Source organism: Polyodon spathula, chromosome 21 (assembly GCF_017654505.1).
Source record: "Polyodon spathula isolate WHYD16114869_AA chromosome 21, ASM1765450v1, whole genome shotgun sequence".
NCBI lineage: Eukaryota > Metazoa > Chordata > Actinopteri > Acipenseriformes > Polyodontidae > Polyodon > Polyodon spathula.
The window spans coordinates 7799628-7826415 of NC_054554.1; the positions used below are offsets into that span (position 1 = coordinate 7799628).

Genomic DNA, 26788 nt, shown 5'->3' on the forward strand with positions numbered 1-26788 from the left:
TGAAGTTAAACTAGTAAGGATTACATTTTACTTCCTTGGTCTGACCTACATAACCTACAAAAAAAAACAAACAAAAACAAAAAAACTGCCAAAGAACACACAAAGGGCTGAAATTATATACAATGTATTTGGTAAAACAGATCAGTTGTCTTTTTTATGTGTTGGTATAAAAAGAAATAACTTCTTTGGGAGAGAAAAAAAAACAAAAAAAAACAAAATGGAGGTCTAAATTTTTCATCAGATATTGTGCCCAATTTTTTTTTTTGTCAATTCTGTTGGCCCCAGAAATATAGCAGCAGAACCGAAGTTCAGTTTTAGGAAGTTCTGTCAAAATTCAATGTGTGGTAACAAACAATTAAAAGGCCCTTTGTGCAAGTTCATATTCAAGAGGTGATTTTCCTTTGTATTTATTTTTCTAACCAGTAAGGTGAACTGTTGCAAAGAGAGGGAACTGGACTTCACAAACCGTATCTCATTTCAAATAACACCTGCTTGTCCCCATGGGGACCCACAGGCAATACAAGTAAATAGAAAAAACCCTCCAATACATTCTTGCAAACAAAACCAGATTTGCCCAAACAAGACAAGACAGAGAATGGTGATGCACGGTACAAGATAGTATTTTGAAAAGAAGATATCAGCTGTAAATTCAGCTAATTATTAAAATACTGACACACACACACATATTATATAGACGTATACTAATATAATATATATATAACATATATATATATATATATATATATATATATATATATATATATATATATACATACATATATACACACATACACACAGTAAACGAGGGGTGGGATATCCATATTACAATTAAAAGACTTCTGAATAATTTCTAAAAATATTGCCATAAATAGCTGACTAACAGATTTATGGAAAGGTTAACAGGTAGATCCGGGTCATAAATTAAAGCGTTATAAAGTGCTGAAGATATTACGTCAAAGGCATTTTACAAAAGTGTTTTCTGTTTTTAAAGTATCTTCTTTAAAAAAAAAAAAAGCAATAAAAGCAATGCTATACAAACAGTTGTACTGCACGTTTATTCATTTGTAGTTCGGAAAAAAGTCAGCTGAAAGAAAAATAATGTAGCTATCAGAATTGATGAAAATCAGCACAGAGCTTATGAATAATTTAGATTCATTCCCAAAAGTGGAAGTACTTTACAAAATCAGAACTTTACAAAAACAAATTTGCACTATGTACACATATTTATGTGTTGAGATATTTCAGAAGTTTATCAAATTTGAGATCAGCTACATGATATGCTTTCTCTATAGCAACAGCTGAATAGCAAAGCTGCGCTGGAATAATCCAGACAACTGTGGGTAACCGTTCAGATATTATATTTTTGTACACTGTCACAAGTTTGACTAAAACCCCCCCAAAACAGTTCTAGCCATAGATGGTGAGATATAAAATCACATTTAAAAAATAGATGCAAAAACAATGCACTTCTGAGATCTTGATGCCAAGTATTCCTTCATGGGGACACTCTTGGTAAGCAAATCCTACTTTCAGCTTCTTTCCTTTCTGTCTCCAAGCTGGGCTTCTCATGGGTCCTACAGGCAAACAGAGATGGTGTCATGAGGATGGTCTGTAAGAAAATAGGTGCTGCCTTAGCACTTGGGTTATAGATCTACTTTTCAATAAGGTACTGCATGTAGTCAGTACAATCCTGCTGCCATTGAAGATTATAGAAATCAAGTTTGTAGCTAATTTACAGTAGAGTCAACTGCAAACATTTTTTAAACCATGTAATGATTAAAATGCAAATTATTGATTTAGATATATTTACATGTGTGTATGCACATAGGTGTATGCTTGTGAGTGTATGCACATATGCAAGTGCCTCACCTGCATCAGGCTCTAGAAGGAATGGGTCATGTTGCTCTGGTCCTGCAAGCTCACAAGCAGGTCATCAATCTTTTCCATGTTCTGAGAGGAAGTCATGGCATTGGGGATTGTTCCTGGCTCTGATATCGTCTGTGTTAACAGAGACTGGATGCTGGCCTCTTTCTCACGCTGATTCTGACCCAACTGACTGATGGCAATTAATTGATCTGACAAAGTGGAACCTCCTGAGGTGATTAACTGGCCGCAATCTGCTGGAAAAAGAATAAACATTGTTTCTTATAGTATGAATAGTCCTATAATATACAAAAGGAAAGTTATATGCATTTAGGTTGCCTGTAACAGTAATGCAATTCAAGAAGTACAGATGTACCTTCCTTAAACTACTTTATTAGATGGAGGAAAAATAAAAAACTAAACTAGCACTGCACTGGCCTTTGCACGCCTATAACTAGAGCATTTTGTTTTTATTCAAAATTTAATTACGGGATTAGGAGGATACATTTAAGATTTGGACATTGAACTCTCTCCTGAAATAGAAGGCTACAAAAAAAAAAAAAAAAGAGCTTACCATTCTGAATACCAAAGAGGAACAGACCTGATGTCTGCTGAGGTTGGCCAGGCTGGTTCATTGTTCTGGTCGCAGGTGTGTGAAACAGCACACCCTGTGGCTGAACTGGGGAGGGGGAGCTCGTCTGCGAGCTAAAGATGGTTGCCTGGGGCAGCTCCTGTTGGCTCACGTTACCCTGAAGGGCAGACAGGGAGGCGTGAGACATGAAGATGGTGACATGAGACTCAGCAGCACTGCTGGATCCCTGCACTAACTGCATTTGCTGAGGGTTGTGGAAAAGGGCCTCTTGAGACTGCTCACTCTGTGGCGTCCCTCCTGCCACCGAGCTTTGGTTTTGGAAAGACATCGGCTGTGGCTCCTCCTGTGGACTGACAGACACCAAGTTGGACTGGGTCAAGAACATGGTCTGGTTCTGCGGCTCCTGGGAAGGGAGACTGCTGTTTAACTGCATCTGATTCTGTCCACTGAAGAGAAGAAGCCCTGCCTGTTGCTGCTGCTCCTGAGAGGAGCCCATGGAATGCTGGGACTGAAAGAATGCCCCTTGCTGACTCGGCGACAGCCCATTTGCTGAAGAAGACATGGTCTGAAACACTGCATCTTGCTGTGGCTGCTGATCCATGGGGGTGCTCTCTTGCAGGAGGGAGCTCTTATCCTGGGGCTGGAAAACAGACACAGACTGCTGTTCAGTTGAGCCTGAACTCTGGAGAGAGGTCAAGAAAGCAAGCTGCTGTTGTTGCTGCTGCTGCTGCTGCTGCTGCTTGCTGTCTTGGGTGATCTGGCCAGACTGCAGTGTGGTCACATTATTCTGTGACAGGAAGAGGCCCGAGCCATGCTGTTGCTGGTCTGGTTGTAGTGGGGAGTTGGTCAAGACTGTCAGAGAGCTCTGAAACATGGCAGCTTGAACCTGCTCCTGAGTGGGGGAATGTTCCTGATTTTGAAACAAGGTTGTCAGAGGGTCTTGGGCATCGCTCATGGGGCTCTGGGAGTGAAACAGCTGAGAAGGAGGAGAAGGGTGTGAGGGAGGCTGCTGGAGAAAGTCAGGGACCTGGATGGAAAGCATCTCCTCTTCTTGCTGGAACAATGACCCTTGCTGCTGGGAGCCACTGTGGATCATGCTCTCAGATGTCCGAAAGAGGGTCCCAACCTGCCCCTGGGTTTGCACCATGTTCTGAAATACACTGGTCTGCATTTGCTTGGGCTGAGACCCACCATCTTCACTAGGAGCCCCTATGCTTTGGGGCTGGAACAAACCCTGTGGAGAGAGCTGCTGCTGGGAATTTTCATTCCCCGAGCCTCCCTGGAACACCCCACACTGCATGGGTATCTGGCCAGTCATAGCTCCCTGGTCCTGGGAGGGAAAAAGATCTGACTGCAGCTGCTGTTGGAGGCTTAAGTTTTCCAGAGCCTGTTGCTGTTGTTGGCTAGCTAGTGACCCATCAGAAGTCTGCATCTCAGTGTTCTCCAGATTCTTGGTGGAGTCAGAAGACGAGAACATGGAAGAAGAATTAATATGCTGGAAGATGTTGTTCTCTTGTTGTTGCATGCTCCCTGGTCCGGAGCTGGGAATGAAAAGAACAGAGTTCAGCTGCTGTTGCTGCTGCTGCTGCTGAACGGCTACCTCCAGGACCTGCTGTACAAGACTAGCTTCACTACCTTGAGAAAAACTAGCCTGAAGCTGACGCACAGCTCTTTCCAGCTGCTCCACCCCATCTGCTGGAAAGAGGTCAGACGAGAGTTGTTGCAGGGATTGCTGCTGTTGTTGCTGTATAGATTGCTGCTGCATGGATTGTTTCTGCTGCTGCTGCATGGATTCTTGCTGCTGCTGCATGGTTTGCTGCTGCTGCATGGTTTGCTGCTGCTGCTGCTGCTGCTGCTGCATGGTTTGCTGCTGCTGCTGCTGCATGGTTTGCTGCTGCTGCATGGTTTGCTGCTGCTGCTGCTGCTGCATGGTTTGCTGCTGCTGCTGGTTTGCTGCTGCTGCATGGTTTGCTGCTGCTGCTGCATGGTTTGCTGCTGCTGCTGCTGCATGGTTTGCTGCTGCTGCTGCTTGCATGGTTTGCTGCTGCTGCTGCTGCATGGTTTGCTGCTGCTGCTGCATGGTTTGCTGCTGCTGCTGCTGCTGCATGGTTTGCTGCTGCTGCTGCTGCTGCATGGTTTGCTGCTGCTGCTGCATGGTTTGCTGCTGCTGCTGCTCTATGGATTGCTGTTGAGGTGTCTTGCCAGTCTGCTGCATTTCCATCACACTCTCTCCGTTCGGCACCCTCTTCTGGGACAGGGCATCTCTGTGATCCAGCAGTAGATCGGGTCTCTGATATTGCTGTGTGACCTGCTGGAGCAGGGGGCTGGTTGGCGCAATATCTTGTTTATGGATAGTGGTCAGAGGCTCAATGCTGGAAAAGCTTGTGGACTGGACTTCCTGGTGCTGCTCTGGCTCCCCTAACTGGTGAGACACAGAGTTGGGAAAAGGGATGCTGCTCAAGGACATGTTCAAACTCATGTCCAAGGTTTGCTGTGCTGATCCAATAACATCAGAAGTCTGTTCAGTATTACAAAAATAAATATTAGAAAAAAGCATTATACAGTTTAACCACATACAGTTTTAAAATCTTATTTGATCTTTTTAATATGTTCAGGTTTCACAATACCTATACTGCCAGTCAATGCTGTGTAAATCATCAATGCTGTGGGCAAATAACAAATGGTTACCCAAGCTATTAATACAACAATGAGACGGGTGGTTGTAGTTGTATAATCTTATATATGATGGTTCCTACACCTGCAAAGTCCATAGCAGCAACAAAATAAAACAACCTTATAAATCAACTCACAAAACAGTATGTACTTCTAAGATAGTGATTATGATCTGTGATGAACAAGCTTTAAATCCCACACACAAACCGGAGCCCGTTACAGATTAACATATAGATTTATGTGATCCCTACCTTGAAAACGTTAGGTGTATTCTGGTTGGATGACACCTCCATGGGGACGACCTCTTCATTTTTGACCAGGGGCAGAAGTGGGGTCATCAAGGCACTGGGGAGCAGACTGGCCTTGTCCAGAGTACAGCTTGGGGTTTTCATACCTGCAGATGCCAGGGGAAAACACACCCTACATGTCACTAGATGTAATGTGGAATGTGTGTGCTGAGGCTGATTCAAGGAAACGTATGTCACTGCTTTAAAGATGTTAAATTTCTAGTCAGGTTATGCTGTGCAGTATTCTTAGTAATCTCAAATACAGAAAATTATTAACAAGAAATATGGAAGTAAAGAATAGCCAAGATCAAATCATAACAGTTCATTTTAAGGCCTGGGTAACTTTAAATGTTTAGTGTTTTGTGTTCTGAAGCAGTTTAAATGCCAAGCTTGTTAAAGCATGCTTTTCTTAGCTCTGTGTCTCGAAACATCTATTTACAAGAGTGCCTTTCACTGTCATCTGTGATGAGTCACAAAGCTCTTTAATTATTCACAAACATGCAACCAGCAACAAAACTAGAAGTCAATTCAACAATCATTGTTACACTGACTTCAATTTGATGAAGACTGCAGTAGGCTATAATTAAGACTGAAATGGCCTACCACTTAAAATAATACATGTAATGTTTATTATGTTCATACATTACATTCTTCTGCTCTGGTTTTTAAAGTCATTGTTTTCTTATTACTAAATGTGATACATCTCAAAAGAAAAAAAACAAACAAACAAACAAGCATCATGTTGTAAAACCTCAGAATTTGATTGCAAGCTTATAGCCCTTCTAAATTTAGATGTCTGAACATATGCTGCATAACAGTTATAACCAACAGCAGCTGCTAGAAAAGTGGTTCAGCTTGTCATGTTTCTTTCTGTGGAAGAAGTTCCTGGTAGCATTGACAGGTGTCAATCTTAAAAAAAACAATACCTTTAGCCGATTCTTCGAAGGAGCAGGACTGGGCTGGGGATGGCACCTCTTTCTTCACATTGACCTCCACAATGTTAGCTATAAAACAAATTCAGCTGGACAGTGACTTTAAATAAAACAAATTATTAGGAAGTTTGTATGACAGGACTATAAAAATGGGGCCCACATTGAAATCAGTATTACAACAGGCATTGGCTTTCAGAATGCTTTTATTAATCTGATTTAATAAAATGTACTAAAACATGTTTTAAAAGATGATTTTGCTGTATCATACTTAAACCAATAATATGCTGTCAAAAGGTAACCAAGTAAACACCAATTTAATTCAAATGTACCATTCGCTCCATTGCTAATATTTTAGACAGGTGATACACTTTCTCACTGTAAAAATATTAGTTGAACAGCAGCATGTCACTAGGTATATCACTGCAAATGAACACAAAGAAACAGAAGTTACCCAGTTAATTTATTGTCCACTTATTTGAATCACTCACAATAGACCTCCAGTTTAGTTAAGAACAACATGCACTAACCTGGTTCTGGAGTGTATGTGAAAGCCTGTACTTCGTGCGATCTCCCGGCATTTGTTACTACATATATCCCAACACAAACTGGTGAGCTTATTTTTGGATTATGGTATGGAGGAACTTTAACAACTAAATGATTCTGAAAGAGAAAAACATCAATTCATATTTATATGGCAGTATAATTCTGTCCACTGCTGTGTTCTATGCCTTTAGATTTTACACACATCATATTATATATATATATAATATATATATATATATATATATATATATATTATATATATATATATATATATATATATTTTTTTTTTTTTAAATCAAGCTTGTTGTGTTTTGATGCTATTTTGTTTCTAGGATTGCATATGTTCTCTGTTGCATGCTACTAAGCTAAATAAAAAGGGCTGGAAATCAGTCATTTCACAAATAAATGAACATTACATTTTCAACAATCACATAATATAGGTTCTGAACTGTCTGTAAAAAGCCTGCTCAGCAAAAGACTAAAAGCTTTGTATAATTAGTTGTCACAAACATATTTTAATCAACTGAAAGGATCCCCAGTACCATCATGACATTTTTTTTTCAGTTTTTTTTAGTTTTGGTCTTAAATAAGATCAACATGAATGTTCCACAATATATTGAGATGGCCACGCTGTTGCACGGATATTTGAGGACTTTTTTTTTTTTTTTTTTTTTTTTTTTTTTTTTAAAAGCCTTACATTTCTTCTCAAGTGAAATTACTATATATCAACACCTGCTACAAGACCAGCTCCCTGATTTTAGATATTTTGTACTGATTTTCTTGTGTCAAATGGAGAATATGCATAATTGATGACTTAAAATACATTTTTGGTTAATGTTATTTACCTGATGAAACAGCTCCATATCAATTTCTGCTTCCCCTTTCCAAGAATTTTCATCTTTAAATGAAAAAAACGAAATCTTATTGGTAGACAGAACATACATTTTTAAATCATTCCCACAGTACTTGGTATTATATATACCGTTCAACAGCAACAAACCAGAACACAAGAACAAAAAAAACACTATTGATATAAACTGTACATCTACTCCTTAAATGTTGAAATAATAATATTAGTCTAAAAGCCAACAGGACCTCTTCAAATCCAGTTAGGGACCCATGAATAACTTCCACCACCCCATTCATCAGCCTCCTCAGCACAGGGGTCGCTCACCCCATCTTTTCTGAACTATTTCCTGCCTGTAGGTCATTGAAACAAAAAACGAACTCATCAGTAAAATGGGTCCCTTCACATGTAAAATCTGATCACAGTGTGTTCCTGGGCCAACAGCAAATATCTTATTTTATTCAGTAGATGTCACATAATACCTCTAAAATGCCACACTGTTTACCTGGATCACTCAATTAGATGCGCACTGTATTCGTGTAGGGTTCGAGCTATTTGTCTTTTTTACTGTTGCTAGATTTGTGCCTCATAACTTTGTGCCTATAACTCATAACTATAAAAGATTACAGGTAGGCTACATGCATACATGAAATGAATGTGCACACACTAGGCCTCCATAAAACAAAAAAGGTTAAATAGTCTGAGACACCCTGTTTTCGGAAGAAAACAAAATGAGTTCATAAAATGTATTTTTGCCAGCTCAAATCTTGGGAACATTATGGGAGGCTGTATGGTCCAGTGGTTAAGAAACAGGCTTGTCCCCGGTTCAAATCCCAGCTCAGCCACCGACTCATTGTGCGACTCTGAGACAGTGTGCATTGTTAGGCAGAAATCACTCTACAAACATTCACTACGTATGTATCCGTGTGTGGGATCAGGAACATTTTGCGAACCACTACCCGCCTGGTGATAGTTCACAGTGATAGTTTTTATTTCTAATTGTAATAATCAGGACTTTTTTGGAAAAAAACTATGTTTAACCTATATTATGTATTAACTACCCGAAAACGCTTTTTTTTCGAACAAAATGGATAATACATGGTATGTAGTTACGATGCGATGAAGCTTATTTATCTGCGGATATAAACCCGACAAGGGTGGCAACCTAACACGTAGACTGACTAGGTGTTGGATTCATGGGATGATCCACAAACAACACAAAAAAGAAATGGAAAACAATATATAATATATATATATATATATATATATATATATATATATATATATATATATATATATATATATATATATATATATATATCAGAAAATAGGTCCTTGTGTCTTCGATGTTGCCATTTCTCTTTTGTAAAGACTGTCTGAAAATGTTTGTTCACGGCACGAGATAGGTCTGTCTTGCAGCACAGCAGTAACGTTGCAAAATGCACGCATTCACGGTTCTCTCTCTTAACATGGTCCAATGCCAGAAATACACGAATACTTTGCTCTTTCGAACGGTGCTCTGCCAGCAGGTCTGTAATATAGTGCTTCAGTAAAAAGATTTAAAAAGGACCAGGTCACCAGCAGGAATTTTAACATTACGTGGACTCTAAAGTGTTGTTGTGTGAGGAACAAGTGTTGCTGTTCTTAACCAGCAGGTGAAGATGAGGAGACTGAAACTGTGCTGTTATTACTCTAGGATAGTGGTTTCTAACCTGTGGAACGTGAGTAAACTCCAGATGGTCTGCAAACAACTCCCAAAATCAGTTACACAGTTCTTGCAAAAAACTATTTCTACAAAATCACATGTTGCGCTACTAATACTAAATAACACAACAAATAGCTTTAACCACGTGATACATAATAGTAAGATACTGTAGCGTGCACGGGGGTGGGGGAGTCACGGTTCGTAGGTGACGCAATCAAATATGAAGACATAAGCCCGATACCAGCTCCTGCAAGGGAGCCAGCTCTTTTGTACAGTGGTATCGACGCTATGCTTTTTAGCCAGCACTATGTAAAAAAAAAAAAAACACATCTACATTTAGCATGCATATAAATGCTGTGCTTTCTAATCTGTGCCATTTTACTGCTTGTGTTCCCTGAACTTCAGAACAAAAAAAAAAAAATCTGGCTGTCCCAGCCTTTTCGCTTGGCATAAAAGTATAGCACACTGCATTGAATATTCCTAACTGTTCAAATAACTAACCACAGTTTTAGTACTTTTCCTTTTCAACACTATGTGCTACAGTCTTGCAAGGGGTATAGGAATACAGTATACCATTATTTCAATACATTTTTGGAGAGGTTAGCTGCATATAGTAACAGAAGTTAACGAGAAACAAAATAGGCTATATTTGTAATTTGTAAGATTCAAGCCCAGGAATCTCATTATGTTATGTTATATAAATACTTGACTTTCTACATGTACTTATACACATACAAATTTGTTTAAAAATACTGTTGTTAAAAACTGCTGGTCCGTGAGGAAAAATCCAAACACCAAGGTGGTCCGTACATTTAAAAAGGTTGGGAACCACTGCTCTAGGATTACTCTGCTATGAGTCTTACAACTGTGGCGTGACTGCCATTGAATTTTTGTTTTTTTTAAATGGAGAACTCATGCCACTTCTCAACACCTCAATTATCTGGAGTTGCACTCCCTGGTGACAGGAGGTGCATTTCAGACACCAAACAAAAAAAAAAAAAAACTTAACCTCAAGACTGAACTTTCTGTGAAACTAGGGATAGGTTCTTAAATCACACACAGCTGGTTTACAAACCCCGATTTGCACCAATGGGGTCTGCGAAACCAGACAATTTTTTATTGCAGGAAAACACGCCTAACTGTAACCAACTTGACATCTATCGATGCAGTCGATTGATTCCAGGGTTGGTACTTTTATTATTATTATTATTATTATTGTTATTATTATTAAAATAAATTTTGACATGTGGGTATTGACCTTGTTCAATTAAGCCTGTAACTGCCAGCACATCGTATGATTTATCCAGGCTGCCATAGGTCTGCAATTTGTGTTTCTAGTGGAAGGGGATGAGGTTCAGCTTTGAAAAGCAAGGTTTTTTTTTTTGTTTTTTTTTGTTTTTTTAACCGTGCCAGTCAGTTTGAAAGACAGAATTAATTAATGCTAAAAAACAGAATACAAAAGAACAAGCCAAAAAAATGCCATCTAATTTACACACCTGACACATTTTCTTGGAAAATGACTTTTGTTCCCTTAAGAAAGTTCTTTCCGATTATAAACACCTCTTCTCCCCCCATCACTGAGCAGCTGTGAAGACTTTTCTTCAGAATTTCAGGCACGCCAGCGGGCTGAGCTGCAGTGAAAAAAGAACACCAGCAAACTTACTCACAGACCAACATACACTATACATTCTGTAACGTAGTGACCGGAGGTACACACAGAAACAAAACCATAAATAGCCCACAGTTGCCTTATTTAGTTGCTCATAGCCAACAACTGTTGGCTTAAATGTGTGGTTCCCTGTACACAGACAACTCCCCTAAAAACAAGCAGGAAACTAGTTCTACATTCCCTTAAACACATTACCCAGGAACTAAAAACAACATTCACTTATAAAGGGGTAAGGGTTTCATTACACATACACACATAGCCCTAACTAAAACTTTAACAGTTAACCCACTTCCAATTAAAGAAAAGCAAACACTCAGAAGTATTTACTGAAGTATTACTTTTACACACGCATTGTTAGTGTCTAACACAATCAATGAAAACAGGTTGAACACCGTAACATTGGACTGTAGATCAAATTTCCATTCTTTATGATTTATTATATTATTTTGAAATAATATCAATGTTGGGAAATTGATCCAGGAGGTAGCACCCAGTAATGGAAATCAGTGTATTATAAAATAGTCAGTGCACGACATTAATTACATGATTCAGCCTTAGGGTTCAACAGGGAAAAATAACAATCATTTAGCTGTCTGCAATGTTTTAGTTATACTGTCCTGAAAATATTCTTCTTTAATTTAGGCATGATGGGCTATCTTTGTAGATTGCTTAGGCTGAGAGGATGGGGCTGGGACACAGACACATACTTAACAGCAATTGTCACAGTCACAGCTAGTTTGACTGTTGAAAGTAACACTCAGACACAGAGGTAAACTCTATAATGGGCTCTACTAAAACTCCCTGAACTGGAGGAGGAAGAACACAAAAACTTTTAAAAAGTTTTCATAAAAAACCAAAATGTTTGTGATACAAAGCCCTCTATGCTCATTTTGAGACACTTTTTTTTTTTTTTTCTTTTTGGAGTACTTTAATTAAACTGGGATTTGAAAAATGTAGCTTCTAATCCTCTAACTTTTGCGGTCTGTGGGCATGGACTGTTTCCCCAGATACCAGTAACATAAGAAGCTATAACCATGAGCCATATTGATTTCAGATTTACTGGTGTGGCATGAAGAACCCACATGTTTTGCTTATTTCCTAGAATGATACTGCAGTAAAATTCCAAGAAATTAAATGTACTCACTGCACAGAATAGGAGACGACGGAGTCTGCAATGTTAGTATCGACCCGTCAGGGCGACTGATACAGACTCTGAAAACCAGTCTGGCTCGCGTGCTTTTCTTCTTGGAACCAGCAACTCCAATCCGAGCCTCAACGTCAGCATTCCGGAGCTTCAAAATCCCCACGCAATCCACGCTGCACAATGAGAAAACTGTTCACTTAGATTAACTTAACTAGTTTCTCTCCTTCGATCACTTATCCCCAAGTTAAAACTGAATATAAATATAAAATTGCAATAGGCTTGTTTTTAAATATTAAAGATTAGGCACAAACAATATGGAAGCTACTTCTACCTAGCTTTCACCTGCTGAAAAACTGTCAGAACCCAGCAGCAAATTCAAACTAATATGCAGTTGGTCCTTTAGGTCAAGTAACACTCCAAGTATGTGTGCAGGTACACTAGGAAGATTGTGCTGGTTTTAAAAGACAATGAAACCTATGGGAATTTTACATAGGTACAGTAGTTCATGGACAGTGAATTATGACAGTCATTTGTCATGAGCAGCCTGGTTGGGTTCTGTTATTTAAAAACAAAAAACGGAAAATGAGCAACAAAAGAAATAAATTCTCCTTACGCCAAAGTCATGTTGTTGGCAGGCTCCAGGCACACCTCAATGACTGTTGTGCCCTCAATGTCTACCTCCTTACAAGGTGTTGTATTGCGGCCAGTCACTCTGCAGGCCTGGTAAAAGCCATGGGGCTTTATACGGCCAGAGTCGCTACCCACAAAAATCTGCAGCACCACAGTCTCACTTACACCTTCCAGCTAGGGACACAAAAAAAGGAAACAGATTAGAAAATTAGTTGAAAGCAAGGTTTAAACCTGTTTGTCTAAAAGAAAAAAAAAGCCTAAACAAAAACAAAGCATCCCCCCCTGGGCATACTGTAAGGGGACTGACATCTCTGATTAAACTGTTGGGTTAGAATGATGTGGCAGTAAAATGGATAATTTTTTCTTGGACAAAACCCTAATGAAACTTGACAGAAAAAAGTGCGCAATTAAAACCCAAGGGTTGAAGTTTCGGTCTTGTTCACTAGCAGACAAGTCAGAAGGTGAACCTCTGCTTGCTTGCTTGCTTGCTTGCTTGCTTACTTACTTTAATGGTGGGAAAGCCTTGCTGTGTTCGGTCCTTGACAGAGCCCCGACTGCCCTCAGTGAGGTATCTCGCCCTGTGCTGTGTCTCTGGCTGCACTACAATCTTCAGCTCTTTGCCCTCACTTTTACTGGGATACTGGCCAGACAGGGTGGGACCCTTCTGTGCCAACAACTGTGACCCCTCTGCAGGGCTATAAAACAAACACAGAAATAAGCACTTCTATTTATAGGAAACAACAATATAAAACATCCTTCAGTGCTAGCATCCCTCATTATTTTACAGGATCACGGGATAGATAACCCCTTTGACATTTTTTTTACATTATCAAAATTATTTATTAATGCAAAGCAGGCACATAACTCAATGCACTTAATATTCAGACCCACCCTGGAGTCTATTCTAAAATAAACAAAATGGTAGAAGTAACCTTTTTTATCCTTTTGTAACCATCATGGTTTAAGTACAGGTTAACCAAAGAAACCAAAAACTATTAATTCAATTTAACAATAAACATAATGCATATATACCTTTTTTTAATAAAATTTTGATATTATTATAGGCGAAAAAGAGTTAAATTGTTCATATATATATATATTATATATATATATATATATATATATATATATATATATATATATATATATATATATATATATATAAAAAAAAAAAACGTGTATTATATATTTCAAAGTTCATCTGTTTCCTAGCCCTTAGACGAAAGGCGTGTATAACTCGAATGAGAGCTTCCTAGCCCTCCACCTATGCAAAGATATAACTTGAAAGGAAGTCAAGCAGAAGTGTATTTCAAACAACTTCATTACTATTGACAAAGAGGAGCGCTTTGTTTTTGAGAACTCTTACACCCTTTCACATTTTAAAATGTTTATTAAGTTACTCCATTCATATTCTGCTCTTCTCTTCAGTAATTCATTTGTTTTGGATCGACTCTTCACAAGTACAACACATGGCCTTTTAATACTAAATCTCTGTAACACGTATTGCACCATCGCAGTTTGGGTTTTACAGCTACTTATAGATCTGGTTAATTCAGCCTGCATTATGCCAACGAAGTACGTCACTGCTAGAGACCAATGTGGACAGATAAATACACCATGGCTGTTTAGATGGACAGTGACTTTTGTATGGGGTAAAGCTCTGATAGTTAACCAACTTGTACACTGAAAGCACAGAAACAAAAACTTTCCACATGACCACACATCTGTTTGGCAGACCTCAGAGAAGATAAGAAGAAAGTGTATGTGAAATAAAAAAAATTCATAAATAAAAAAAAAATTTAAATAAAAAACAGAAGAGGAGGCAGTACGCACCCTCCCTTGGAGCAATTCTTGCTGTCAGATCCCAGCTGTGAGAGAACAAAGTGAGGTCCCTTTGCACTGTCTGCATCAAACACATCCAGGCTGGCCCCATTCACTGTAATGGGCTTCGGACCGGGCCGCTGCCGTGGTGTACGCTTCCGAGACTTGCGCGGAACCTCTGTGTTGTCATTGTAGGAGCTGGAGCTCACAATGCTGAAGTTGGAGGCAGAGTCTTCCATCCAAATGCTGTTGCTCAGTTCCGAGTCGGGACAACCATCATCCCTGCATGACATCCGGCTGTTGTCCAGCAGATCCTCAGGGGGCGGAGAGATGTTCAGGACTGTCCGCCTCTTGGAAGAAGTCATCTGGTGCTGCTGGGCTCCTCCTCCGCCACTGCCACCACCACCACTACAACCACCATCAGTCAGTGTCTCTACACAGAGGACCTCAGTCATCCCTTGGCTACTTACCCCCTCGCTCGGAACGCAGCTGTCAACCCGAAGAGCTGCGCAATCAGTGACTGAGGTAGAGGAGTGCATGGTGGGGCTAGAAGATGCGGTAAAAGAACTGCGAGGACCACCCATGGAGATAGAAGAGGTGGAAGTGGCATCTGCAGTGTGCACAATTTTAGAATAAATAAAGGCATTTCCACTTACATTGGCTAGCAGTCCCATTCAAGCAGCAAAATGTGTGCATTCTTTTTCTTTTCGTTTTTGGTATTTGAAACTAAAATTTTGTATGTTTGTTTGTTTGTTTTTTTGCATCGTAGCCTGACTTTAAATGTGTTTATTTAATTATAAAAAAATACATTAAATATTGCTGGATTTAAAAAATGAAGCAAACAATATCTGTATGCAATGCTTTGTTTTAACTTAAAATTAGCAAACTGCTGATTTATAGTGTAAATGTTTTCTTACAGGATTTAACAATAATTTATTTTTTGTTTTTGAGATGTAAAGTATTTAACAAACCAAAAAAAATCTGAAAAAAGAAAAAAGAAAAATTTAATTTAAAATTGAGCCAACCAAATGGGGGGGGGGGGGGGGGGGGGGGGGGAATTAAATTATTACTACGATGCGTTAATTAAATTTTCTTTGTAAAAAAAAAAATTGCTGGGACTGAGCGTAGCCACATAAAATAGTCAAGTTTCTGACCTATGAAGCAGAGAACTGCAGATCATTTTATATGCAGACACTCCCTGTTTCAGAGGGAATTTCCTGGAACAAAAACAAGGCCATGAATGAGCAACAAATGCTGATCATTCAAGATTTAGGTTTTAGAAAATGAAACAGAATAAAATGAAATAAATAACTGAACAAAAAAATGAAGAGAAGTGTGTTTTAATCAATTACATGTTGGTTCAAAGGTCACTGGGGGGGGGGGGTAGTAGGCACCATAGAGCAATGAAACTTGAAGACAATATGGTTGACACTTGCATTTACCTAGGTCTTTATAGGAAAGTGTGCTTTGCACTTTTCTTTATGAAAGGAAATTTTATTTTATTTATTTATTTATTAAATCAGGAGGAACACAAATCTCATGACAATATTTTCCTTCCCAAAAAATTGGAATAAAGACTTGATACATACAGCCCCTTGCTAATAAGGGGCCTTGCCTTATTCATGATGTTAAGCTTGCAATTCTTGTGGATTTGCTGCATGGGATACTACGTAAGGATGTGTGGTGGAAACCGTGGTCATTTTGAGCAGTTATAGACATGCTAGGACAGTGCCCCCAATGTGCTAACCATATGACCCACCCCCAATAGTCTTCAGCAATGCTACATGAATGCAAAGCTTCCTTGCTCTATGGCACATGCTATCCCACCCATTACATCCATCAATAGCTCAAGTGACTTCAGCTGAACCATCCTTAAATGTGAAAATGGAACCAATATCCCAAATTGTACAAATGTGTTTCTTTAAATGTGCCACACTGATGGCAGTAAATAAAACATTTGGGCAAGGGTTTACAACATTTCAAAAGCATTCCATTATGAATTTGAATTTGTTATCCCAAGCAAGGCAGTGTCTGCATCAAAACTTCAGCTCCATCAGTCTTGGGGAATACGTTATAAGAAAATAAGGTGCTAAAGATTTATCATTCATACATTCAGAACAATAATAAAATATTCTTTAGGCAAGCTCATTAAATTCTGTTAAGGTAAAACCTGTAATAAAAGTACAGTCGTAATCTGAAACCTTAAATAAAATGTTACTTATTTTAACACCTTAACTTTATTGGTATTTGCTTATTAACAGTCCTGTTTCATACAAATCTTAATTCTTCCTAAAACAAATTAACTTATTTCTTTAAAACTATGGTGTTGCAACTAAAATGAAGTGTAACATAATATGCTAGTTTAAGGTTAGTATCCTGGATTTAGCAGGGTCTCTTAATTCTGTGATACAGTAGTTAAATGAATGTCTGCAGTCTGATCTGTAAGTAGTGTTGTCTTTGAAGCTACTATTACAATTTTCAAAATGTTTTCTCCAAGTAACAAGAGATTAATCAGATCAAGATTTACAGTATTTATTTATTTATTTTTTATTTGCAAGGTCAGCTGCTGCTGTTGTCTTGCCTCACAAAGATAGGGAATTTACTTTTCTGTGTGATGATAAGAACCAAAGACTTCAGGTCTGTAAACGGATGACAGCAGAACAGCAAGATGGTAAATGCAATGCTGTACTGCTTAAAATAAAACCACAAATTCAAACTGTAAACAGATTTTAAACATTATGTAAATCCTTTAATATGAATGTATATGTTAAATACATCAGGATATTAATCTTTCAATATCTGCTGTGCTATTAGAGATTCAGTCAAAAAAAAAAAAAAAAAAAAACACACCAGCATAATTTAAAAACAAAAACACCTATATAAATTAAAATTGTTCATTGACTTGGGAATGTCATGGCTCCAGATTTAATGATTCAGGAAAAAAAAAAACCAAAATAAAACACTAATCTCATTATTGTTGTTTTTCCCAGGAGTGTTAAATCCCATGATCCATTAACCTGGACATGGCAACTAGAATCTCAAGTAGGACCAACAACATATGGCACACCATCCAGATCTTGGCCCAGCTTTACAGCTCTAAACTATGTGTGAACTTTGAATTCCTTTGCAGCAGGGGTTCAGATGCTGGCTTTTGGACCTTACCAGTAGCTCAATGTTCTACTCACCCACACTGGCTGTTCTGCATAGGTATACAAGGTAAACGCAAGGCAAAATTTTAAAAGTACCGTATTTTACCTAGCTTTTAAAATGTCTCCGGATGCCTTGGCAGGATTTCGCTGAACTGAACTTAATTGTATTGCAATTCCATCAACACAACACACAATAACATTGCATTTTAGAAGTATTGTCACTAATCTGCAGGACAGTGGTTTAAATGCAGCTCTTGTTTGAAACAAATCTGACAATTTAAAGCAAAGCATATTAGCGATAAATCTCAGTACAATCACAAGAAAAATTAAGTAGTAATAGCCTATCTAGTAAATGTTTAATACAGAAGAATTCAGTCTAAATCCAGAAAGAGGGGCCGAACAGTATCCAAAGCAAAGGTAATTTCAGGTCACTCCAATCTGAGTTTTGCTGGGGGTGTCGGAGTTAGTTAAAGTGAAGAGAGGGGTACCACACACCCTTTCTACAGCCACAATAAATTTGCTGTTTTGCTGTATTATTTGGTTTGCTGCGATTACTTTTCTCCTCCTACATGAGCCCAATGGTCTAGAACAGGATTCTGTCTTCACACCCCCCCACCCACCAATTTTATTTTAAAGTTGTTGTTATTTTAAACATGAACTTAAGTGGTTTATTTAAAAATCTAGGTGCTGGAAAAGCACTGAATGAAAGCACAGCAGACACTTCAAAAGCAGCTGAACAACAAACAGGCCTACAAGTAGTCTGTGGTCTCCAAGTGGCTCACCTGGTAAAAGTGTGCTGGGCGAGTCTCCCAACAAGTCTGCTTTAGTGAGGGACTACTATATTAAATTGGGTATTGCAGTGAATTTTTTATTTATTGAAAACAGATAACTAGTCATGATTTCTGTTTATTTGGCTAACTATGTCGCTGCTTTAATAAAATCTGCCTTAAGTTTTTTTTTGTTTTGTTTGTTTACATCTGTACATGCTGCTGCAAAACAAAATAAAACATGCAAAACTGTTTTTTTTTTTTTTTTTTAGTCATTGCCAATTATTTTTTATTTTCTCCCAATTTGAAATGCCCAATTATTATTTAGGCTCAGCTCACCGCTACCACCCCTGCACTGACTTGGGAGCGGCGAAGATAAACGCATGCTGTCCTCCGAGGCGTGTGCCGTCAGCCGCTCGCTTCTTTACACACTGCGGATTCACCATGCAGCCACCCAGGAGCTACAGCGTCAGAGGACAACGCAGCTCCCGGGCAGCTAACAGGCAAGCCTGCAGGCACCCGGCCAGATTACAGGGGTCGCTGGTGCGCGGTGAGCCGAGGACACCCTGGCCGACCTAAACCCTTAAAAAAGGAGTTAGAAATAAATCTATATTTAAAATAAATAAATGAAAACTTAAAATACAAGTCTAAAAGTTAGACCGACCTATAGCCTGGGAGAGATTTAATGGGTTAAGCGTCTCCGCCACCAAAAGTCTTCACTACTGACAGATACAGACACTGTCACACCACCCACCACGATGCCTGTCTTTGAAAGGTGGAGCTAGAATGCAAGTTAAGTGTATTAATAGCAAAAACAACTAGCATTCCAGCAAATAAAATAATTGTTACTTTGTTCGTTTGCAGAAAACAAGGTTACATTTGTCAAGATTGAAAGAAAACAAATGTAATTAAACCAATTTAGAATATTGTGATATAAAATACACTTTAAAAATAAAAGGCGAATCAAGTAATTATAATTTCAATCAATTACTTTTAATGTATAACATGTATACATGTTGTGAAAAAGTACTGCAATAACACTTCCAATGAAAAATGATTAGATTTGGACCTTGCAAGACAGGTATTCACTTGGAACTCATGCAACAAACCTTTCCTGGCAGAATTAAAAGTCTGACACCAGCCAATCCCGTCCTTCAAAAAGTATGGAAGAGATGGCTGCATCGGGCGACAGGATTTGCATTCACCCTGACTAACGTACAGACCACCACGTCAATCAAGAGAAGCTTCTGTTGCACACAGCAACTCGATCCTGCTCACAAACCACACGTTCCCAAGACGGAGTCCATGAACAGACTCACTCCTGCATCTGCAGGGGGGGGGGGGACACCAGCAATCTCACTTGCAATCTGCACAGTGAAATTATCAGTCCAACTTGCTGTTTCATGAGAAACCCATACGGATTGTCCGTCTTCATTGGGAACAATATCAGCTCACATATAGTCTCACTCTTTCTCCTGAACTGGATTCTGGACTGATGGGGAAACTGTCATACTATATATTTAATTAGTTGTACTGAAATGTAAAGATAAGAGTTAAAAAGTGATATTGATTCACTCCAAGATCAAAACAAAGACCTTTCAAAAAAGCAATCATAGCAATGCAATAGGCGGTGTAAAAGACATACAAAATGAATTTGGACATTTCAAAGTACCTTTACTCAAGTATTACTACAAAGAAAGTTTAATGAAGTGCCAAGAATGTACTGAGGAATATTTAACTTGGATTAAAAACAGAGATCTTTAAAATTTTGGTATCATGTGCAGTATGTATTGAAACAATTGTTAAAGCTGAAGCTTAGCATAAACACAGAACAGTAAAATGAAGTGTAGCTTTAAAGCATTAATAAAATAGAGCAAGGAGCACACAGCAGCTTTATATCAGAGATGGTGTTTGAGCAGAGATATAGGCTAGAGTCTGGGTGGAGGAATAGGCAGCAGCTTCTGGGTAGGGAATGGTCACACACACACACACACAAAAATTTAACTGAAAGAGCCAGCTGCCCAACGTTTCGATATGTTGTACATATCTTTCTCAAGGGAGCCTATGTTTGAATCAAAACATTGGAGGTATTTATAGGTGTTTGACGGCATGACAACTACTTGTTATTGTTTATGTTCAAATCCATGATTTATGCTTACATGATGTAATTATGTTCTATATATTGTGACATCATTTTTACTTATATCTTTAAATCTATATTAATTCTAATTAACATTATTTTATATAAACTTATATTTATATTATCATGCAATGCTGACTCTGAGGATCAGCCTTGATTTGGCCTCCCCAGCACATCAGCATGCACAACTTTTGAATTAATTTTGTTTATTTAATTATTTTTAACTTTATATTTATTGGAATTAATTAGTTCATTCTTTTCTGTTGAGTCCCACTGGTATAGTCGTGTTCAGTCTACTTATCCATTAACTTTCTTTTATTCTTCTATATGTCACATTGTCTAATTTTAGCTGTTCCAGTACTACAAAATTTACATCATTTATGTCATGTCCTTGACTGGTGAAGTGCTGTACTATTTGTTCATTCATTTTTTTAATTTCTAATTAATGAAAGGTGGTTCTGAATTATTTCATAAAAAGTTGTTCCAGTCTCTCCAACATATTTTATTTCATCACATTTTTCACAGGCTATTCCATAAACATTGGGGGTTTTTTTGTATTTTTTTTTACAGCAGATATTAGTTTTTAGTGGATATGTGTTGTTCTTATGTTTAATTATATTTTTACTTTTGTCAATGTATTTACAACCTTTACAAATGTTTCCAAACTATCAGCAATATTGGGCAAAAGTTTTCTTTTTGTATCCTTTAAGATTTGTTTTTAAAACATTTTTTGTTTTACAGTCACTTTCTTTTGAGCATATTTTATATATATATATATATATATATATATATATATATATATATATATATATATATATATATATATATAGACACACACACACACACACATAGAGACACAGAACAAAGGTGGAGGAGTATATAGCAGCAGAATAGAGCGAGTGCAGAGTGTAGCATAGCCTTTATGTCTGAACCAATGTGAAAGCAGATCGCCTTAGAGTGCAGCGGATAAGAATCAAATAGCTTAACAGTCCAGAACCTAAATGGTATCTTGTTCAACAAATGAAAACGTGATAGCATTCTCAATGAACTGAAGCAGCAAGTTTCAGACCAGTAATGACTCGAGTACTGGTGCAATGCACCCTAGGGGTTCCAACTTAGTCATTGTCACCACCCCCACCCCCATCCAAAACTATCAAAAATTAAGTTAAGATTAAATAAAGCTTCCTGTTTTTAGAATATATTCGCCAACCAACTGTCACAACATAAAAAAAAATCAGCTGGGACAGCAACTACAAAGAAAACGTATCCAATTCAAGGGCTTTTATAAAAAGAAGAAAGAAAGCAGCCAATAAGAGGCAAGGCCAATTTGTAGAAATACCTGCAGTCCCTACAAATTCATTTAAACTTAAAAATACTTCACCTTTCATCTGCTGCAGCCAGTATGTCCCGCCTCCTCAGAGGGATGCAATTGGCTGCAGTTAGGTATTGATGTCCAAAGGCAACAGACTTCTCGTTCTACTGAAACTCCCTCTAAACCTGGGCACTTTAATACGGGGCAAAGTAAAAAACTAAGTGAATTGCATTTTTAATAGAAAAAGAAACAAGTAGGAATTTGATAGTCTGTTTGTGTGTTTTTGAAAAACAAACACATTAAAATCAAGTTCAAATTTACTTAATAAAATGTAACAAACGTATGACTGCAATTCATATTGTAATGGCTGGATTTAAAAGCATCAGATTAATTAATTTAGTTTTGCAATAATCCATCTTAAAACTTTCCCAATTCAGTCTGATGCTAAATAACGAGGTTCAAAACAACAACAGTGCATTGGTGCAGTAGGGCCAAGTGCCACCAAGGTTTGGACAAATTGTATTAAAGACTGTGCTTTGATTAAACAGTCCCCCAGGTCTTATTTGACAGCATTGTTTTAATGATATAATGAAGTTTTCAAATTAAAAAACCTAAACTGTTTATGACTGGATAGTTGGTAAATTGGATTCTTGAGCTCCACATTTCTACAGAGCAGGCCTGTAAGCTTCCAGTAAACATATACATACTAGCAGTACATGGTTTCCTTAGACTCCAACTGCAAGGCACAGTGTTCTCACCAGGATATATACAAGCAAGGAGCTACTACAGTAAGCCTCAGGAAAGGAGACTATGGAAAGGGGCAATTGCAATGTTTAGATAAAAACAGGGGACAGGAGGTAGGGGCAAAAAAGGGGTGTCTGATAGTTCAAAACATTTTATCAATCCCAAATAAAAAAGAAAGAAAGAAAAGGAATCAGCGCCTTGGGACCCTGATGAGAACACTGATAGTAAACTACTGATGTAATCTGCCTTTGGTACCTGAACAAGGATTTCAAATCTGCATTCGGCAGAATAACCATTTTCAAGAATTACCACTTTCACAAAGCTTAAAACTAAGCAGCAGCCTCTGGGCTGGAATTAGGTACAGACATATTAAAGACAAAAAGACCAAAAAGGAGGACAGGTGCTGTATAACCTGCAATAAAAATACAGGGCGATTAGAAAGTAAGTTTACCACATCAATGATATAGTGTGTTGATGTGGTAAACTTACTTTCTAATCACCCTGTATATTTCATATATGTTTTAAAAGGAAAAGTTTATATAGTCAAACCTCCTTAATACAAACTTAGCAGGAACCAAATTCATATAGTATTACTACTCAAACTTTGTATAGTGGGGGTTGTTGAACGTAAACACATTGCTCATCTAACCACAGTTCCTACCAAAAAAAACAAACAAACAAACAAAAAAAATTTAAAAAAACCACAAAACCAGACACAAAACTGTTAAATCAGCAGAACAGATAGCAAAGTAAAAATAAAGGCTGTCATTGGCTGGTTTTGTCTGGTTGATATTTACAGAGTAGAATGCTGGAAGATGACAGCAGAAATGTAAACTTGCTTTTTTTGCCATCAGCAGTTTGTGATGCCTTTTTTTAAATACTTTGCTAGTGGTTCTGCTGTCAGGTACAGCCGAGTTCTGATGTCTATCCTTGCAGGTAGCCTAAAGAAGGGTGTGGTCCTGTAAACAGGCCTAGGACCATTATAAGCACTGCTTACAGATATCAGAGAATGGAACAAGTGCATACCTGCTGCAAGGGGAGCCAGGGGAGGCGGGCCAGCCTCTCCACCACTCTTCTGGCTCATTGTTACTGGATTGCACTCTGTTGAGGACGGCAGCTGCAGCTCCTTTGGGAGAAGGTCATAGACTGACTCTGGAAAGAAACACAGTGAATGCAGTTTAAATACGGATTACAGAGCTTAGAATAACTGAAATCAACCTGTATTCCAGCAACACTCCATGATCTAACAAGACACTGATGTGCCAGGAACCCATCACTGTTCCACCTCCCCAGATGGCAGCAAGTTATTTTAGAGAACCAAGAGCACAATGCCCTCTAGCCAAGTTTGATATGCTGAACACTTCAGAGTCGGAGCACTGATATTCACGAGTCAACATGAAAGCAATCAGGGTAGCTTCACTCTTTATACGATGTGCAGGTTTTCATTTCAGTAAATCGCAGGCATTCAAGTTATTTTAATACTACATTTTTCATAGGAACATAAGCATCTAAGATTTCATAAAATACATAAATATATAAATAAAAGGTCAGACAGAAAAGAAAAAACACATTTCTAAAATCACCTTTCCTGGATATTGATAGGTCGATTTTATTCCAGAGTTCGCAGGTTTATTTATTTATTTATTTATTTTTTAATTTATTCACAAGCCGAATACAAATCAAGAATTTACGAGTGTGAGAGGTGGTTATTGGTATGGTGTAGTGTGCACCAGTTTGACACTGTGCCATTGCTTGGAATGCTAGCTTTGGTTTTAACATTCAAAAAACGGCCCAGCTCCAATTTTCTGCATGAAAGACGACAGTCATCATGTTTATAATTATTGCCCAATTTCTACTGAATGAAATAACTTTCCAGTGCATCTGGTTAACCACTGGCTCTCTTTCAAAATGTGGGTGTCCCTTTCAACATCTCCCCTCCACCTTATTAACTGGAAAGTTTCCATAACACCCAACGCTGAGTGAGCCAATAGTCCAAGGAGGAGTGAGTGAGCAAAAAATACACTTTCTGTACAATACCTAGATTAGTACGGTATGTCATAGTACTGCATACAACTTATGATATACACAGACCAACCATGGCTAGAGCCCAAAAACAAAGCAAGTAGTAAATGCACAGCAGTAATATAAAATTAGAACCAACAGTAAAAAAGTTTATAATCATGTCCAACATCCATGTAATAATGCAAATGTGACATACAGGCAAGATATCCTAAGTTGAATTGGCTTCTCTATCGCTGAGAAACTGCCTCCAGTATATCCAAATTCTCTATCAAAGTACAGTAATGTGCTAATTTCATCATTAGACAAACGTACAGTATTTAGTTAGTATTGCAGTTACAGTACACCTTAACACCACACACCATCCATTAAATCTTCTTCCACATGTTTTAAATCCACTTTTTCAGGAAACAAGTGGGTGTCAAACTCCAATCTATACTGATACCAATCCAGTTTACAGACTCCTTTAAAATTATCCTTACCCTGTATAGTGTTTTACATTATAGTTTGATGTTCTGTAAAAGGTAGCACTTTCTATACATTTTGTAGATTGAACTTTGAGATACAGTAAGTAATGTATAGCTCTGTAACAGAAAACAAAAATAAAAAAAAACAACGCTTTCCATTCCAGACACCTTCTCACTCCCCCTCCCCTGCTATCTGCACAAGCATGTAAACGTGAACACAGGCCCTTCTAATGAGCAGACTGGCAAAATGCAGACAGGCAGAAATCTTTTACTTAAAGAGAGGTCCTTATTGAAGCAGTGGCTGGTGCATTTAAACTATTTTCCCCAGCACTGGGCACTGAAAAATTCCTATTCTGCTGAATCTTTTCCTCCGTTGTAAACAAAAACACAATACTTGCTTTTTTACTGCAATACACTATTTCATTCAAAAAAGGATTCAAAAGGTTGAATAATATTAACTGAAAAACACCTAGTGATTTAAAATGTAATTTGGTTAAGATGTGAATCCAGGAATTAGGTCTACTGCCTGAAACAACACTGTAGCCTTTAATGTGAATTTTGAACAGCAGTCAGTGTAACCATGGCCACTGCACCACACTAACCATTATCCACTCTCAATACACTAAAAGTTTCCCAGCATGCTTCTACAGCACATGCATTACTACACAATTCTTGTAATATAGGCAACAAACCAAATTTGTATTGCACAGTTCACTGTTACTGATCTGCTGATGAGCAGAAATACAATTTTGATTCAGTGCCTATTAAAATGTTGCCTATTAAAAAGTAATTATTTTCTGTTATGCAAAATGTTATAGGATACAAGATTAGAATGCATTTGGTTCCATTTAGCCCAGAGCATGAAGTCAGGTCCTGGCTTTGCAGAACCTGTTGACACGAGGCAGTGCCTATGAAATTCATATGAAAGGCAGCGGCTAGCATTAAGCTGCTTAATGTACTTTCTTGTTTGGCGAGAAACTTTAGCACTGTCTTTGGGTTATGGGGTAGTCCTATCTAGAAGGACCATCACATTGAAGCACTTTTCTATATTTCAAAAAATGCCTTCATGATGAGGTGAGAAAGGGCTAAACATTGCATGACTAAATGGGGTTTAAAGCAAACTGTAGCAAGACTGGCTCCAAAAATAGGTCACCAAAAGATATTTACTGTATCTGGAAAAAGTACAGTATACGGTAAATAAAAAAAAAGGACTTTACCTTCATGCAAGACTAAAGTCTTCCATGTCTTACATATTCTTAAAATGTCCCGAAATTTCTAGCAGCTCACTGTTAATTCCTAGAGAATAACACATCTTAATTTTAGAAGCAGTAACTTATTACAGATGAACTTATTTGTATTTGTTTACTGGCTTTTCAAAACCACATACCTACTGATGCAATAACGTATTTTTTTGGTGGGAAATATATAAATTGACCTTGGTTTCAAGCCTGTTGCTATGTACTTATTTTCAGAAACCTTATCTT

At 38.0% G+C, this 26788-nt stretch overlaps 1 protein-coding gene across 1 annotated transcript in view; it reads right to left on the bottom strand.

The window, feature by feature from the left end:
• Positions 1–773: 773 nt before the first annotated feature.
• LOC121296689 (nuclear factor of activated T-cells 5-like) overlaps positions 774–26788 on the bottom strand; it is a 41463-nt gene continuing 15448 nt past the window's right edge. The window contains exons 2-15 of the mRNA XM_041222463.1: positions 23845–23970; positions 14719–15316; positions 13391–13580; positions 12869–13059; positions 12256–12428; positions 10939–11073; positions 7736–7788; positions 6875–7007; positions 6342–6419; positions 5380–5522; positions 4560–4973; positions 2438–4253; positions 1870–2120; positions 774–1574 (exon numbers count right to left, since the gene is read on the bottom strand). Coding sequence (XP_041078397.1) covers positions 1882–2120; positions 2438–4253; positions 4560–4973; positions 5380–5522; positions 6342–6419; positions 6875–7007; positions 7736–7788; positions 10939–11073; positions 12256–12428; positions 12869–13059; positions 13391–13580; positions 14719–15316; positions 23845–23970 — 4289 coding nt within the window. The 3' untranslated portion in view covers positions 774–1574; positions 1870–1881. The remainder of the gene's footprint in view (positions 1575–1869; positions 2121–2437; positions 4254–4559; positions 4974–5379; positions 5523–6341; positions 6420–6874; positions 7008–7735; positions 7789–10938; positions 11074–12255; positions 12429–12868; positions 13060–13390; positions 13581–14718; positions 15317–23844; positions 23971–26788) is intronic.